This window comes from Carassius auratus, chromosome 2, assembly GCF_003368295.1.
Source record: "Carassius auratus strain Wakin chromosome 2, ASM336829v1, whole genome shotgun sequence".
NCBI lineage: Eukaryota > Metazoa > Chordata > Actinopteri > Cypriniformes > Cyprinidae > Carassius > Carassius auratus.
Window position 1 is genome coordinate 23,453,562 of NC_039244.1, and position 18,487 is coordinate 23,472,048.

Below are 18,487 nucleotides of genomic sequence, written 5' to 3' on the forward strand. Positions count from 1 at the left end.
CCACCTGGGGGGTCTTCCGCCCTGACCATACGGTGTGTGGCCCTCTGTTCCGCCTGGTGGGCGCCACGTGATGTCCTTCATGGAAATTATGTTTTGTGTTTTTTGTTTTTTGTGTTTTTTTCTTCTGTCTGTTCCCCTCTGTTAGCCTGGGCCTCTGTCCCTCCCCCTGAACCTCCTCCGCTCCACCTCCCTCCGGGTCTCCCTGTTTTGTGTTACACTTCTGGTGTCTGTTCCCATGTTTTTGTTTTTTCTGACCCTCCGTCCCTCCCCTGAGCCTCCATCTGTCCGCCTCCCTCCTGGTCTTTGTTTTGTGTCTTGTCGTGGAGCGTCTGGGAGCCGCTCCGTAGAGGGGGGGTATTGTCACAGTGTCTGGGTTGTGTTCCCTGGATTTCCACTAGATGTCCTCCTTTCCCACGGTGTCTGTCACCTCATTAACCACATTCCTCACGTCCCTGCCTAAATCATTGCACCCAGCTGTCACTGGTTATCGATCATTACACTCTGTCTTGTGTCCTTGTCTAATTCATGTTTTGTTTATTCTTGATTTGGTTTTGTTTGGTATCGACCCCTGCCTGGACTGTTTATTCTCTTTGGATTGCCCCTTAAATAAAGACGTACCCGCAATTGGATATCTCACTGTGTATCCTTGTATCACCGGTCGTGACTAAAGGTTGTTTAATGTGATCATTTACAGCATTTAAAATAAATTTTCAAAGTGAGATAAAGGTATTTGTTATCAGTAATGACACCCAGAGAACATCTATTGCTCCTGATCTTGACTCTCTATCACTAAAATCAGTTCAAGAACTTCGAATCATGTTTGATAGCGTTGCATGTGCGTGACATTCTCCCCGCTTCTGACAGTGATTTATGTTGTTGGATTTTGTTGTATCTTTTTTAAGCAACATTCATATCTCTTCAGTAAAGAACTTTGTAAACACTTTTTTAAAAGGTGCTTTATAAATAAAGCTGTATTTATGTAAACTTACGCATATCTTCCCAATATTAATTTACAAATTTGCCTATATTAACATGCATTTAAATGTTGAATGTTCCTGTGTTGTCAGCTGCCTGTTTGTGTTTGTCATTGTGTCTGGTTTACCTGAACTTTCTTTCCGTCATCTCTTTAACAAGAAAATTCATGGTTAAATCGACACTGGTGTTGCTGATGTTCCTCATCACCAGCCGAATGTTACCCACTGATGTTTGTCCATTGAGGGTTTTCAGGATCTTCTGCACACTTTCATCTGACAGGGCTCCATCATCCATACTGCAATGCATTCACAACACTGCTTTACTAATCATGATGTAGCACAAGAACATGGGTCAATTCACCATATTGTCTTCTTTACTATTATTTATAAAAGTAAAACATGGATTTATGGTGGACGCATAAATATAAAGAACACAATATCTATAACAACACTGCAGCAGTTAAATTAGTTACCAGATTATGGTTTTATAAGGCCATTTAGTGTCTAAACTAATTTTTAGAGAACTTTGGCAATGTTGCATTTACAGATATAAAGCATAGGATATGCATAGAAATCACAAGCAAGAGAACATTACGTCAAATAGCCCACGTTCTTTCTTCTCCCCAGGGCTGATGTCAGGAGGGTAACATCAGCGTCAGATATTGAATCAAAATCCAACCTACAAATAAATAAATGACAAAATCAGTTTTCATGTTGCAAACAAAACCTCTTATACTATAATAAAGAAAACAATAATAAGAATACATGGCATATAAGATGATATAATGTTAAAAAAATTTTTTGGACACTACTGTGATGGCGCTCTTTGAAATAATAAATAAATCCCATTGGATTTGAATGGTATCACCAGAGCCCTGCTTGTAAGAGCGTGTTATTGAAGCAGACTTACCATAAATTTGTACACCTACAAAGCACAGGGTGAAGCATCTTTAGATCTTTCGCATTGCTTTTGACTTCCATAGTTATAATGCGTGAAGAATACTGGAGACAGTACATCACGACATGAGAGTCGACCCCCTTCAAAGACCAGTGGATGTTAATGCCTGAGCGTTCCCACAGCATCATGACGTTCTTCAGTACGTTACTATCATGCAGCTCATACAGACAATGAAGAATGAAATCACTCATGTAATATGTATCCATGATGTTCTTCTCTATAACTTTGCTGATCCATATCTCCAGCTCTGCGAGAATAATGGTAGATGTCGATTTGTGTGTTCCCCTGGGATTAAACGGCTCACTTTCTTGTTCGAGAGACCAAAAAGGAACCGGATTACAGGTAAGAGTTTGCTTATTGTGCCTCCCATTGCCTGCTAATTCCAGTAGGTTCCTGACTTTTATTTTCGCCTCTGCCTTGTCTGTTAACATGTAGAAGAGAGCGGTTGAAGAACTCCTGAAAGCTGAGATGCAAGGAACCCAAACATCTCCTTTAGATAAATTCTCTCTTGATGGTGAAATTTGCACAGGAAGGGAATGTTTGGTAAATCTGAGATTGCCTTTGGAAGATTGTTTCTGGAAAAAAGGACTTGGCGTTTTGGCGTTCCACTCTCTGCAAGCTGACCCAGGTTCTTGAGGAGGTTGAGCTCGTCATGCGGATTCAAACTGCTGTGATGTTTCAAGAGTGTGAGCACAAAATCAACAAATATGGATGTGGTTGTTGTCAACTCGCTAGTTGCAACACCATTCTTCCCTTTTCTCTTGAATATTGTGCAGACGATCCAGCAGATGACAGGGACGAAGCAAGCGGTGTAGAGCATCTCATGTATCTTCACCTGCTCATACACTTGACTTGAAAACTCTTCATCCTCAAAGAACTTTCGGAAGTATTCACTCACTCCTTTTTCCGAAAATCCCATGATCTCCACAAAGCACTGTGGCTTTTTCAGAACAATCTCCAGTTTGTCTACAGAGGTGGATCTCGTAGTAACTAGCAAGAAGGACTCTCTCATCATATGTCCTTTCAGAAGAGAGCAAACAATGGCCTGTGAATGGGATTTGATGTCTGGTTTTGGAGGCAGTAACACTTTGGTTCCTGAAAGCACGAATTCATCAAAACCATCAATGATGAACAAGATCCTCTGTGGTATGTCTTTTAAGATCTGACCAATCTCTTCTGGAGCTAAACTACAGTTCAGGAGATCCAGCAGGCTCACCTCACCAGAGAGCCCGTTGAGCACTTTGCATCTCAGATGAAACACTACATCAAAGAGTCCAGCGTAGAGCTCTCCAGAGGCCCAATCCAGAATGATCTTTTGTGCAGTGATTGATTTCCCACTTCCAGAATCACCTTGGAGAATGACAGCTTTTCCAGTCACCATTTTGGAGCCATTCTCTGGGCCGAAAAGCTGATCAAGCCTGATGTTTTGGTTTCTTTGATTTGTTTCTCTGGTGCTGAAGAATCTTTCCCCTCTGGAGCACATCTCATTCTCTCGCTCTTCCTTTTCTCTGTGTTTCTGAATAATCAGCGGTTCAGTGTAGCGGTCATTAAGCAGCACCTGTTCACCGGCACGGGAGCGTGTATTCTGTAATGTAGACATAGTCGGACAGCACGGACTTCTTGTATTCGGTGATCAATGTGCTTGTATCTGTTAAAAAAAATTACACAACTGTCTTATTGCAAATTTTAGATCACAGTTATTTCACCCAGCAGTTTCATGTGCATTTCTAGTAACATTTGTACTTTATTTGTATTACAAATTCAATGTTTCTGTTTCAGATGTATGTGGAATTAACAACGATGGAGTAACATTGCAAAACCATTATCAGATGTACTAATGTGAATTTTATCCACTTCAGATAATCTCAAATAATTTCACATGCTGTGTAAATTCAAGTAGATTTTTTACAAACCTGTGACTTCAGATTCAGGTCCTATAGCAGAAACAAAAAACCTTAAGTTAAAACAAAATATTTTAAAAAGTATAAAAATATATTGAGTTTTATTACAGTTGTGTTTTGCTGTGGCTACGTCCACCAACCAACAGAGAGAGATGCTTACACACACACACCTGGGAAGTAATTAAGAGCAATGTTAAATTTTCCAGTGACTGTTGAGTTCTGTATCACAGGTGCCGAAATAATGCTTCCATTCTGGGCACCAGAATACTGATTTTAGAAACAGCATTCATCAGGCTCCACAGTTCCTCTTTTGTCTTCTGTGGAAAAGGAAAAGAAAAGACAGATCGCTAAGGTCATTTTTAGCCATATTTTAACCTGCAAATCAGCCCTTATTCTTGTAAAAAAAAATAATAATAATAATGCACTATTAACAGAATAATTATATTTTAGCTTAGATGTTTAAGTTAAGCTCTCTCATGTAAAGTCTTCTTTTAAGTTCTTTAAGACTACCACTAGGTGGAGCGCTAAGCATATGTTTTTGTATTTCTGATTCTTTTACTGAAGAGCACGCAGTAAAGTAACGCACTTTTTTTGTTCACTGCTCAAGAGTCTTTATTAAAAGCAACACATCTGACTGGCCTGTTTTCATGTGTGACTGTTAAGTTACCATTATTAGAGACATCCATCTGCTGTCTTCAGTATGTCTGTGCACTCCTGTAATCTGAAATGACGAGCTCAACCTGAAGAAAATAGGCAAGATGTCATGTAAGTGTCAAATATGGGAAAAGGCAAGAAATATTTTATGTTTTGCGTTCTATAATTTAGCAGTATTTATCGCATCAGGGGCGTAGCCATCTTTTTCAGAAGTGAGGGGGACAGAAATAACATAAATGGTAATATATACCATTTTGCTGCCATTACAATATAATATAAAACATTTCATTATAAAATTTCTGTAATCTATCTACAGTTTTTGAACAGCAAGATTTTTTATGTTTTTTAAAGAAGTCTCTTCTGCTTACCAAGCCTACATTTATTTGATATCTAGAATACATACATCTCCTATATCAACCACCAGGGAGGTCTGCGTTCGCGCCCTTTGTACAAGCTGGCGCACCAGATCCTGGTGTGGTCCCAGAGCAAACTCCTCTCACTAAGAGCAGTATATATTCCTGGGAAACAAAATGTGGGAGCAGACATACTGTCGAGGCAGGGGCCGAGGCCCGGGGAATGGAAACTTCACCCACAAGTAGTGAAGCAGATATGGAGAATATTTGGCAGGGCTCAAGTAGACCTATTTGCATCTCAAGAGACGTCTCAATGCCCCCTTTGGTTCTCTCTAGTTCATCCAGCTCCTCTGGGACTGGACGCTATGGTACAGACCTGGCCGAGGCTTCGTCTGTACGCATTTCCCCTATTGCTCTGCTCCCGGGAGTTCTGGCGAGGAGTGCGCCGGGACGGGGTCCTTCTGTTGTTAGTAGCCCCGTTCTGGCCGGGCCGAGTATGGTTCTCAGATCTAGTCTCGCTCCTTGACGGCTCTCCGTGGGAGATACCGATCAGGACAGACCTTCTCTCGCAGGCGCAGGGTACGATAATTCACCCTCGCCCGGAGTTGTGGGAAGCTGTGGGTGTGGCCCCTGAGGGGGCACAACTTTTAGCAGCCGGTCTCTCAACCGAGGTTGTTGAGACCCTTCTCCAATCCAGAGCTCCCTCAACGAGGAAACTGTACGCCCTGAGGTGGAAACTATTGCGGCCTACCACGCCCTTCTCGATGGCCAGTCTTTGGGAAGACACCCCTTAGTTACACGTTTCCTCCGCGGTGCGCTGAGGCTGAAACCTCCAGTACGGTCCCGTATTCCCCCGTGGGACCTGGTCGTGGTGTTAGAGGCAATGTGCAGACCCCCATTTGAACCTATTCAAGATATCTCAGACAGACATCTTTCACTTAAAACCTCCTTTCTGTTGGCTATCACCTCTCTGCGGAGAGTAGGAGACCTTCAGGCCCTCTCTGTGGCCCCTACTTATCTTGAATTTGCACCAGGCATGACTAAAGCGTTCATATACCCTCGAGCGGGATATGTTCCTAAGGTTCCCTCTGTTACACCACAACCTGTCGTACTGCAGGCCTTCTGTCCTCCTCCCTTTTCGGGAGCCCGACCAGGCGAAGCTAAATTGTATGTGTCCAGTTAGAACGCTGGACGCATACGTCCACAGAGCTGCCCTGTGGAGAAAGACCGATCAATTGCTTGTATGCTACGGTCCCCCCAAAGAGGGGTTTTCCTGCTTCTAAGCAGACTATCAGTCGTTGGATAGTCGAGGCTATCAACGCTTCCTATGAGTCCTCTGGTCGTCCCCCGCTGTCGGGAGCCAAGGCTCACTCTACCCGGGGTATGGCGGCCTCCAAGGCCTTCTTAGCAGGTGTATCCATGCTGGACATCTGCAATGCTGCGGGATGGTCCACGCCCTCCACGTTTGTCAGATTCTATGGCCTAGACATGCCAGTCACTCCAGGCGCTTCAGTCCTCCTGACCTAAGCTGTGCTCTTCGGATACACACTAGGCAGGGGTTTGGTAGTCTGGCGGCATTGGTACTCGTTCCCCAAAGCGCTTTTGACGCAGCTCGAGTTCCTGAAGAGGAACGTCTCTAGGTTACGTTTGTAACCCTAGTTCCTCGAGGGAACGAGACGCTGCGTCTCGGAGCCATAACCCCCGGCACCCCTGCCGGCGCTTGCTGGTACTCGAAGCTGATGCCAGCTGCGTGGCACGTGCTTTTATAGCTTCCTGGTCGCTTACGTCACTCCGCCGGTGACGTCACGCTCTTCCATTGGTCTGATTTCACACGATATTCAGAGTCGCCGCACGCTGGGCGCGTTCCCCAAAGCGCTTTTGACGCAGCGTCTCGTCCCTCGAGGAACTAGGGTTACATACGTAACCTAGAGACGTTTAATGTGTTCGTGTTTCCAAAAGTGTCTGTTTTCTGTGAAAACAAACTGTTTTCATAAAGTGATAGCTGGACGCTTTTGTCCATAGGAGTTTCCTGGGATGAATTTCTGCGCGAGAGCGCCCTCCGGTTTCGAGTATGAATGAAACACACACGCACGCGCGCGCGCGCACGGCACACACACTGCAGGAGAGTTTAGGGCTCCGTGATGTTCATTTCGCCTTCTGGATTCTAATAAAATATCACGTCATGCGCAGACTATCCTGTCTCTTGAGTTTACATCTATATTTATTCACACCAGCTCTTGAAAACCTCTATGCGAACACACTTGACCGAAAAAGTGCGGGGGAACAATTTCCGTGATATTAAAAGTGGGAGGGGGACACGTCCCCCGCGTCATCTACGCCCCTGGGTAGCATAAATTAGCTTGGAAATGCCATTTACTCCCAAATGAGTTCTCTATATAGCAATGAGTTCGGAAACAATCACAATCATTTGTTCATACCTCCTTGACAAAAAAATGAGAATGGTAACCATAGTTACCAGAGCTGTCACGTAAAAGCGTAGCCTACTAAATATAGCAGCAGCTAGCATTGTTATACAGTAAACAATGGCACATAGAGTCTGAAAGACTGACTGCGGATCCTGTTATGATTTTACAATAGTAGGTTATATTTACGAGTGAAGAACTAGTCAAATCAAGGACTACATACAGTACAAAAAGAAACGTTGGATTATGTAAAACGATCTTATAGTTATGATGACAACAAACGTTACTTGAAAGATGAATTGAAAAGTACGAGCTGGTTGAATGTTTTTGTTTTTTTTTATCTTGGTGATTTTTAGTTTAGTTTCGCCTTTTTATCTGTGTTGAGCAAATGGTAAAATAAAGGCTAAATGTTATACTTCGTTTTTTATGCACTGTTAAACGTCATGAAGAACTTTTCGCGTCTCTTTGTCGATGGAGATGTTTAATAAAATATTTATTAGGCTACTGGGAAATGATTTGTACTATTAATAGTTGTAAAGTCCAGAAAGTCTTACCTTAGCACATTTACATGTAGCTTCGCTGTGTCCCTGAGCATTTGTCCTGAAATGATGATGCCCAGGAGGAAAATACTTTTACTTTTCATTTCAAGTGTGACCCCGCCTTGAATCATCATTCTGGGCTTCTGTCACGAACTGTAGTCTGTACTGAAAATGAAAGCGTTCACTCAGACACACAAACAAACAAACAAACAACAAAGTGGTCTTTAAGACTGTCTTCTTAAATTCATAGTAAACTCACAATCCTGATCAGACCGTAGTATCAAAGCATAATAGATTGGTGTGTAAATGCATTTCTGTCACCTCTGAACCGCGTTAAACAGTCTGTGTAAAGACACCAGGAGCCAGCTGAAGACATAACGCCAGAAAGACAAAATAGCTACTATTTATGATTAAATAGAATATATATCTTTGTCCCTCAATCAGTTTGAAACAATCATAGCTACTCTCAATTCTTTCTTAATATAATATATTTCTAATTTACAGTATAATGAATATCTGACAGTATTGTTTCAAATCTCTGTGTTGACCAATATATTTTCAGTTTCTGTAGCTTCTTTTGTCCCAAGAATTAGTAAAAAGACAAAAAAAGAGAGACTTTTAATATGCTTTATTTATTCACCATTTCATTTATCACAAAGAAAGTCTCTGAAATGCAGACCAGTGTGTTTGGTATAGAAACTGTACACAAAACCAAGGCACTATACTGTACATTTAAATTAATATATTTTCTTTCTCTCGTCAACTAGTCCATGCTGTTCGAAATACAAATAAACTTGACGTCTCTCACACCTCAAGAAAAAGAGACCGGCACCAACACAACCAACAGCCATTCACACGAGAAGAACACACAAAAAATACAGACGCAGCATGTAAACTCCTCTTGAATCAAAAAGGAATATTCTAAGACATATGACAACATTTAGAGTGATCACACAGGATTTTCTGCTGTTTCTTTGCTTGCTACAAAGTTTATATAATTTTCATTTATTCAGCAGACTTATCAAACATAAACACACATTACAACAAAAACCCAGACCGAATGGGAAGAGGAGAGAATTGATTTCATGTACATGAATGTGGTGAGGAGACACACACAGACATCATCTCCACAGACAAAAGTGGACGCCACAGCAGGTGCATCTGTAAATCCTAAAGTTACCTTTGACCTGACCGTTTACCCTGTTCTCATTGCACAATCACCTCATTTAACCCGAAAGAGGTCAAAATGGAGGAAATGGACTGTGTTAATTCTGTCACCATGATGACTTTAGTCAGGTTTTTAAAAGAGTCCTTTGGCTTTTTTTTAGGTTCACTTGCTTCCATCCAGGCAGAGCGTCAAACTCTTCTCTCTTCATGTCTAATACTCTCTGAGAACACAGAAAATAGTGTAATGAGTGAAAAGAGAGAATCACACAGGATACACATACACACTGCCTTTCAAAATGTTATGTATATGTTTATGCTCACCAAGGCTTCATTTATTCGACTAAACAAAAGAAAATAATAAAAAGTAATATTATGACATACCCTATTTTTTCGGACTATAAGTCGCACCTAAGTATATGTCGCATCAGTCCAAAAATACGTCATGACGAGGAAAACAACATAAGTTGCACTGGACTATAAGTCGCATTTATTTAGAACCAATAACCAAGAGAAAACATTACCATCTACAGCCGCAAGAGGGCGCTCTATGTTTTCAGTGTAGACTACAGGAGCACTGAGCAGTATAGAGCGCCCTCTCGCGGCTGGAGACGGTAATGTTTTCTCGGTTCATTTCTCTTGGTTCATGTCAAAAAGATTTTGATAAATAAGTCGCACCTGACTATAAGTCGCAGGACCAGCCAAACTATGAAAAAAAAGTATGACTTATAGTCTGGAAAATATGGTATATTAAAACAGATATTAAAATATCAGATTTTTATGTGAATATAAATGTTAAAGAATATAAATATTATTTTTCAACATCATTGCTCCAGTCACTTTTGATCAGTTTAATAGATCGTTGCTGAATAAGTATTAACGTCCTTTAAAAAACAAAAACTTGCTGACCATATTGTTTTGAATGGTAGTGTATATGTGCAAAAACTTAAACACAATCTGATTGCAGAATATTACATTTGCAGAAAAGGAAGGAGAAAAAAACGTTTACAGTAACACTGTGTCTTAGCTAGGCACATTTTGTTTAAATCATAAAAAAAGAACTCCCATATACTGTACAGATAAGAGGAGAGAGACTTTGGACCAATCAGAATTGACAGTGGGCAGGGCTACTCAGCATGCCCTTCCTGCTGCTTGTGCAGAAATCTAGATTGGAAATGTACATTGTGTTAAATATCTTTCACTTATTACAATTTAATGTGCAGAGACAACTTTAAACAAGCCAATCATAGAGTGAACAATGTATTCAACCAATGGTCTGAATTTAGGACGGGAACACTGGTTTGCCAACCGCTGGTGGACTTTACATGCAAATTGACTTTGATTGTCTAAATTACGACCACAGAAAGATTTCAAGAAAAAAAAAAAACAGACAAAGCACAAGTGTATGAATTTTATCACAATTGGCAGTTTGCCAATGTGCATTGGTCCATGTGTCTTACTCTCCTTCAATGGCCAAATCTCACTGAAAATGAGTGACCTTTGGATACTCTGTCACAGCAAATCACTATCTGTGTAACATTAACGTGGAAGATTTATGATTTATAACATGCTTATCATGTCACGCCTAGTTATAACACAGTGTGTTCAGTAAAATGTTATCAGAAATATGTAAAGTATTACTGGAAAAAAAAGCTTGTGAAAATAAATCTGCGTTTGTGTGTACACTGTGCATGCATGATTTGTTCAAAGAGTTCTCCAGGATTCATCTGGACAAGAGAAGCCCAAAGTGAGCGAGAAACAGGGAGGAAAACAAGGCATAAATGTGAGGCTGTCAGGAAATAGTGTAATAGAAACATACTGTATCTCTCCCCGTGACATCAGTCCATATCTGAGATACTTACCCACATTTAGAATTCCCTACAACCCTAAAACAGCAAAACAATCCATTCTTAGTATCTAGTCACATCATGCTTTAAGAAACTATTCACGGGTTAAGGAACCTACTCAGTCATTTCTATTTGCCAATTTACATTTACAAGAAAAAAGAACTGAAAATTCAATATACAGTAATAGAAAATAGACTTAAACAGAATCAATCTTAGGAGCTTAAACATTAAGCTTTTTTTTTTTTTTTTTACTAATGGGTTATTTGCATTTTCTTCTACATCAAGCTGTCATCTGGTGCTCAACAATGCTATTCTGTATGTTATTCTGTACTGTCCTTGTCAAATAAATATATATTTTTTAAATCTTAAAATAACTCAGAAATGTGATTTTCACAACTCAAGATGCACAGGTGATCTGTCTCGTAGTGTTTGTCGTTACCTCAAAGTCCTCGTCGGTCAGATACATCTCCAGTTTCAGCGGGTCGACGCCGTGGGGAAGAGGACGGGTTTGCAGTGTTTCTAGAGGATAATATTTGTCTGTTTCTCTCTAATATTTGTCTGTTTCTTTTTAATATTTGTCTTTTTCTCTCTTGTTCTGAGGTCACCGTGGCCACCAGATCCAGTCTGAGTCCAGATCAGAGGGTTACTGCAGTCACCCAGATTCAGTACGTATCCAGACCAGATGGTGGATCAGCACCTAGAAAGGACCTCTACTGCCCAGAAAGACAGCGGAGACCAGGACAACTAGAGCCCCAGATACAGATCCCCTGTAAAGACCTTGTCTCAGAGCACCACCAGGACAAGACCACAGGAAACAGATGATTCTTCTGCACAATCTGACTTTGCTGCAGCCTGGAATTGAACTACTGGTTTCGTCTGGTCAGAGGAGAACTGGCCCCACAACTGAGCCTGGTTTCTCCCAAGGTTTTTTTCTCCATTCGGTCACCGATGGAGTTTCGGTTCCTTGCCGCTGTCACCTCTGGCTTGCTTAGTTGGGGTCACTTCATCTACAGCGATATCGTTGACTTGATATTGTATTTTGTTTAAAGCGCTATATAAATAAAGGTGACTTTGACTTTGACTTTGATAAATGCTCTGACAGAGACGGGCCAAAATATCCTCCACCAGAATGATCTGGTTACACACCTCTGCCTCCTGCACACACACACACACACAGACACACACACACATTTTTTTAAAAGAGTAAAAACTTTGAAATACTGTATGTATAAGAAAATATAAAAGTTTCTAGCAAAGCTCTAAAATATTTTATGAATCAACTTCTGAGGCTTCTTCTCATTCTTTTCTGCAAGGCAAAGAGAGGCATCACTTATCTGTATTCACAGCATAAGTGGAACAGAAACTGTATGTGAAGCAACATATAGTTGCTGATTCAAATGCATGTTTCTGATTTGCTGGACGACTGAAAGGATGACTGGCTTTCAATCACCTCTGCAGTACTGCAACACAGTTTCCATAGCGCACTTCCTGTCTGAGTTCCAGCGGATGAGGGCAGAACCGGTACTCTCAGTATCCTGCGGCCACCAGCCCTGCCACAGGTAAGCTTCATGATAGTTATCCACCAGGAACAGAGCTACAAATAGACACAGAGAGGGAGAAAAACACGCATAATTATTTATGATTCATTGTTTACAGCCTGAAAGAGCTCATCTGGCATTTCTTTTTACCTGGCTGAGGGGCAGAGTACAGATCCTCCTGCAGGAACGGCAGGGAACAAACAAGGTCTGCAGCTCTGGACGGGTTGAAAAACTCCTGTGCCACAAACTCACCCGAAGAACTACTGAGCTGGAACAGACGCGGTGTGAAGTTAAACTTGCCAGGGTCTGAAAAAAAGTGAGAAATATTGACATATAAACAGAAAAAAATTTAGATTTTAGAAAAAAAAAGAGAAAAAAACACACAATTATGATATTAAAAAGTAAAAAAGATGCAAAAATTCTGAGAATAAATATTCACTTGGAGATAATAATTTTTACTTTTTGCCTCATAAATACAACTTTTTAATCTCATTATTATGTATTTGTTGTAAGAATTTTTTTTATTAAGTGTCAGTTTTATTTTTTATTTTTTTTTTGTGCACTAATGGTGCAGTGTTTTCGAAAGTGAAAGTGAAGTGACAAACAGCCAAGGATTTCAAGTCCAAATCTCTAACCATTAGGCCACAACCTCCCCTTTTCAGAGAGATCTCAGAATGAGGAACATACAGGTGCACAACAAGCATGCAAAATTATGCATCTCCACTCTCCACCGGTGTGTTTGAAGCATGCAGTCGTAGACCTTGCGGTCCTTTCTGCCTAATGCTTCCCAGAATTCCACAGGCCCTCCACCTTCCTCACATTCATGAATGGTAACATTACAGCTGCTGTGAAGTCACGCCTCCAGTGGCCGTCTTAAACCAATAATATGTTCCTGCACAACCGGAGGCTGCTGATTCAGGACCGCAGATCTAGGACCGCAGTTCTAGGACCCTAGTTTTCCGTGACAGCGCCACCTACCGTACTGGACGATATAGCGATGGCTGCAGTTTCAGGACCGCAGTTCTAGTACCCTGCTGGTTTAGTTTGCAGTCACATTACTTTGTATATAGCATCAATATATTAATATCAGTAGTATTTGTTTTTAAATGTGATTTTTGATTCAAAATGCAGCAGAGGTTAATTACTAAGTGTGCTTTGACTCACGATTTTAAATTTAAACCTGAATTTACAAAAAAATATAAATGAAATATCAATTTAGTAAAATTGACATATCAATTTTAAAACAATTGTAAAAAATGAAGAACCTTAAAAGTCTAAGTTTCTTGAATTATACAGTATATCAGAGAGCTGCACGGGTCCGATTTTGTAAATCCGCACCCGCCCATACCCGCAGTGTTTAAAACCGCATCCGACCCGTTTTCCGACAGCAGCAATAATTAAAATTCGCACCCGACCCAACCCGCTTAAAATAGAACCGACACCCGACCCGCACCCGAAATCAAATCGGTTAAGCAAATCACATTAGACACACTTTTTTCGAATTTTATTGCCAGGTCATACAGAAGTTAGGCTATTTATGTAAAACTCTTTTTAAAAGATATTCGTTTTTTATACATTGTATCTTAATTTTGATCAATGTTTTATCTATCAGTTGCCCATATTTTAATAAATAAGAAGCAAATATATAGCAGACAATGAAATAACCTTAGTGTAATTGACAGAATTACTAAAAAATATTTTGCTACCTAATATTTAAATATTTTTTGTATCACGCATGCATGCATGTCTTTTTAAGTGGAACGTAGGCCTATTTTTACGTTTGCACGTGACTGTTTTGAACCCGTGTTTAGACCCGTGTTTCCCTGTGTCCGACCCGACCCGCACCCGTATCCGACACAGTTGGATATTTTTCACCCGTTTCAGCCAAATTTGCGGGTCACCCGTCGGGTACCCGCGGGTACCCGAACCCATGCAGGTCTCTACAGTATATTGATTAACCTCCTTAAGGTGAATTAGCTCGTTATCAGGTAAGTTAACGTTGGAATCAGCGCATGGAGTCACTAATCTACAGCCAATATTTAAAAGTTGTTGAAAAGCAAGATAAGACACAAGAATGATTCAAGAATGTTTATTTATATATATGTGTATTCGTACCGGACCGTTTCGGTACAGGGCTTTTGGTACGGTGCACGCAGAGCTGGGTAGATTACTTATGAATTGTAATCAGTTACTGATTACAGGTTACATGAAAATAATTGTAGTCAGTAGGTAATATAATCTCTTAGATTACACATTTTTGGTAACGTAATCTGATTACTTTTGGATTACATTTAGATTACTTTTGTTTTTTTATATATATATATATATATATTTATATATATATATATATATATATATATATATATATATTTATATATATATATATATATATATATATATATATATATATATATATATATATATATATATATATATATATAATTCACCAAAAAGAGACCCAATAGCTTATTGTGTCTTTACACACTTGTGGCTTTAATCTAAAAAAAAATTAATGAAAAAAAATAAAGACTAGAAGTAAATATGACTGTATCAATGAAAAACATCAAACAATAGCTACATTGCAAACATGAATTTTGAAAAAGACTAAACTCACACAGCAATGACATTTCTATCCATCTCAAACTATTTTAAGTGCATAGTAATAATGAGAAAAAGACAAACAATAACAACATTACAAAAATGAATATTAAAGAGGATGAAACTCACAACAATAATATTGCTAATACAGGGCTTGACATTAAGCTTTTTTTTTGGCACAAATGTAATATATTCTGAAGCAGTCTCATCAGTGCTCTATCAGGTATTATTTTAATCAACATAGATTTTTTATATTTGCCTTAAATTGATTGCAGTTACACTTTTTAACTTTATAAAGGGAAATATTTTCCTAAACTGATTAAATGTTGAATTCTGGCTACCTGTGATCAACATTAGAATAATACGACATTATGGTTGTTATTATTACAATGAAAACAGTATAAACAAACTCCATCTGTCCAAATGCATAAATAATGTTTATAGATTAATGTTTTACTTTTTTGACATACAAAATATGTAATGTTGGAAAAATGCAATGATACTTTTAAATATGATATTAAACCACCAGTAGCTGGTGGCAAGTCTTAATGAGTGAATCATTGATTCAACCGATTTGTTCAAACGGCAGATTCATTTAACAAATGAAGCAAGTAACCGGCTCACTGAATCATTGACTTGTTTAAAAATGAATAATTTAGTAACGAAAGACTTGTGTGTTGCTTGGGGATACGTTACTGTTCTGCTGTGGCTTTGCTTATAGTTATTTTTGTTTGGAATTAAGTGAAAATGATCAACAATGTCTCTAAAATGTAAATCAGTTAACATTCCTTGTTTATTTAACTGAAGATGTATAAAATCAATATCACATTTGCAATCGAGCTGAAAGTCGGGAAAACATCACTACTGGTCGTGTGATGTTGCACAAATTAAACAGAATATTTAGATTTTTTTTAATGTTTGTTCATGTTTGTTTCTTTGTGTGTGCGGTTGTGCTTATAGTGTTTATTTCTCTGTGAGTCAGACCGGCTGCCTAGCCTCAACTGACATAACCTTGATACTGTCAACACATTATCCGTTATTATTCATCGTTTACACTGAAAGTAATAAAATCAGAATTATTCTCGCCAAATTGTGCTGCCCTAGTTATTGTTTGTTATAAAGAATGTTATCAGGTTACTTGTCCATTCGGGGAATCCAGATTACATGTAATCCGTTACAACCCAGCTCTGGGTGCACGTGTGTACCGAATGACGGAATGCAATATTTTGTTCGCGGAACATAAGTACATTTTCGTGTTTCCAAACGAACATATTAAGTGGTGGAAATCTCCGCGTTCTGCACAAATCCCGCCCTGTAGCTGATTAAGGCCGGCGACACACTGGATGCGTGGCGCAAGCGTCTCAGCTGCGTGGCGTGTCCGTTTTTAATTCGGCATCTCAGGCGCCTATTTTTCACGCGACACGCAAGTGTGTTGGAAGAGTTTCCAGGCAAAATAGAATAGGAAAATATGTTTATATGTCATTTTGTACACACATACATATTAATTCATGACACTTTGATGTTTGAAAGTCTATAGGTTGACATAAATTCAGATATAAATGTGATTTAAAATGTGTGTGTGTCCTTTATCAGTAGGCTTTATATTTATGCTCAACATGATATTGTTGTCATGAAGACAAGAGCCTGGTCTGTCGGCGGTCTCCCTTTATTTTATTTTATTATATGATATTGTTTTGAGACTGAGAGTATTTTATTTAGTGGAGAACTTTGCAGCAGTATTTTATTTCTTATTCTTTTTTTATTTTATATATATTTTATTAAAAAGTGTATTTTTTAAAAGTGTATAGAAATAAACAACCTGCAGTTTAATGTTTGCATTTCTTTCCCATACTGTGCCGAAAATCAACCGAACCATGGCTTTAAAATCGAGGTACGTACCAAACCGTGATTTTTTTTGTACCGTTACACCCCATATATATATATATATATATATATATATATATATATATATATATATATATATATATATATATATATTTATTTATTATTGTTTTTTTCTTTACAGTTATACAGATTCATGCAGGCTTAAAAGCAAAATAATGATGTCACCAGAACTTAAAGCCAATCAGCTGTTTTCAGTCAATATGCACGTTTAAATTACATATTTGCGCAAACCTTGGATGATATTTTATAAATGCGACTAAAACGTAACCTTTTGCCTTTCGCGATAAGTAATTGCAATGGATTTTGGTGGGATTTCGGCTATATTTATTGAAAAGAGGCATTTGCATGTATCTTTACAGAAGCAGCATAGACAGCTGCTTCAGAAACGTGCGTGGCACGGCTGGAATAAACAAGCATTGACTAGAGTGGCTGCAATAAGCTTCAGTGGCAGTATCAGAGCCACACTGCGCCGCAGATGTGTGCAGTGTAGCTTTAATGGAAGGGAAAGCCCTTTATACTGGAGAGTGGTGATTCTTGGAGGCTATATAGTACATTGAAGAATGATAATTTGTCTTTTTACATACTCCATGTGACCTGTAAATGCGAGGAAAAAAAACCTGTATATATTTGTAATTGAACCAAAGTACAAATTCTCAGTATTTTTTACACCCCTGAATGTTTTTATATGGAAAACAGCAGCAACTTCATGAAAATTATTATTTTGTATGAATGTAAAAGTTAATGTTATAACATTATAGCGTTTCACATCATAGACACCATGGTCTACGTATTTATAGACCTCACACTGGTGCTGGTGGATACACATAGGTTTACATATCATAAGGACTTTATAAAAAAATAAATAAAAAAAGGAGGAATAACCAGTGATGCCTTTAAAGATTTTATGTTGCTAGGCTACAGTCTTTTACCTTTTTATTAAAGCCTTGCTCCTCCACTATTTGGTTACTTTTCTCGCTTACAGACTCCACTTCCTGTATAACTTCCTGTTTCTTATTGATCCTGTTTTTCCAATCTTCCTCTACACTCTTCTTCAACATTGCCAACCTGAAAAAAAAGTATCAAATGTTTCAATCCACTTGGAACAGAAGACATTTACATTGTAGATGGATAACACTACTGTAAAATAAAATGAAAGAAATGACAACTGAAAATAATTTGGGGGATGCTGTTTGTTGTACAAAACATTCAGAAATCCCACCAAATAATACAGCATGCAAAATTCTCCACAATTCAGCTTTCTTATGCTACTCTGTCATGGTGTGTTCTCTCTATCTCTCCGTCTGCACTCATTTCCTCCGGCCCCGTGGGAAAGGCTGGGAGATCTAAAATAGTGCCCTGCGCATTATCAGCGCTCACTGAGAGCAGAGGTGACCCAATTTCATTTATAAGATGAGACAGAAAGAGAACAGCTCCAGTCACCTTGCAACATCTAAAGCCATCAGCACACGCCAACGTATGTGCCATTGTTTCTTACACCACAACTCTCTGACTATAGACCTTTTTCATGGAACGCGAAATTACCCATTATGCTTATGTCAGAGGGATTTCTTGTCATGAACCTTAAGAGAACTTTTATACAATGATTCCAGGGGCCTTAATGCTGTTTTATAAA

General features: G+C 39.1%; 2 protein-coding genes, 2 long non-coding RNA genes and 1 pseudogene across 4 annotated transcripts in view; all 5 read right to left on the minus strand.

Annotated features, from left to right (window-relative positions):
* Positions 1-1,080: 1,080 nt before the first annotated feature.
* LOC113041109 (NACHT, LRR and PYD domains-containing protein 3-like) lies at positions 1,081-4,046 on the minus strand (annotated as a pseudogene).
* A 51-nt stretch (positions 4,047-4,097) lies between these two features.
* On the minus strand, positions 4,098-7,920 carry LOC113037682 (uncharacterized). The gene is made up of 3 exons (XR_003274656.1): positions 7,818-7,920; positions 4,501-4,573; positions 4,098-4,150 (listed from the first exon to the last, which is right to left on the minus strand). It is a non-coding gene; the product is annotated as an uncharacterized LOC113037682 (long non-coding RNA).
* Positions 7,921-9,129: 1,209 nt separating this feature from the next.
* Positions 9,130-11,456, minus strand: LOC113037677 (uncharacterized). Its single transcript, XR_003274655.1, has 3 exons — positions 11,253-11,456; positions 10,829-10,852; positions 9,130-9,190 (listed from the first exon to the last, which is right to left on the minus strand). It is a non-coding gene; the product is annotated as an uncharacterized LOC113037677 (long non-coding RNA).
* Positions 11,457-12,072: 616 nt separating this feature from the next.
* LOC113041116 (supervillin-like) lies at positions 12,073-13,176 on the minus strand. Its single transcript, XM_026199459.1, has 4 exons — positions 13,155-13,176; positions 12,502-12,657; positions 12,264-12,407; positions 12,073-12,119 (listed from the first exon to the last, which is right to left on the minus strand). Exons 1-4 carry the CDS (start codon positions 13,174-13,176, stop codon positions 12,073-12,075), a joined length of 369 nt encoding a protein of 122 aa, XP_026055244.1.
* The window catches only part of LOC113121236 (supervillin-like), a 65,071-nt gene continuing 59,735 nt past the window's right edge, over positions 13,152-18,487 (minus strand). Inside the window, exon 35 of the mRNA XM_026291624.1 lies at positions 13,152-13,223. Within this exon, the coding sequence (XP_026147409.1) occupies positions 13,205-13,223 (19 nt within the window). The 3' untranslated portion in view covers positions 13,152-13,204. The remainder of the gene's footprint in view (positions 13,224-18,487) is intronic.

What these genes read in the sequence shown, in the direction of transcription:
- LOC113041116 (XM_026199459.1), bottom strand. Translation starts at nt 13,176, where the DNA reads ATGAATGTGAGGAAGGTGGAGG. An exon ending in GTACTCTGCCCCTCAGCCAG is followed by an intron (nt 12,408 to 12,501) that starts GTAAAAAGAAAT and finishes GTCTATTTGTAG; the next exon opens with CTCTGTTCCTGGTGGATAAC. An exon ending in TGTGTTGCAGTACTGCAGAG is followed by an intron (nt 12,120 to 12,263) that starts GTGATTGAAAGC and finishes TTTGCCTTGCAG; the next exon opens with AAAAGAATGAGAAGAAGCCT.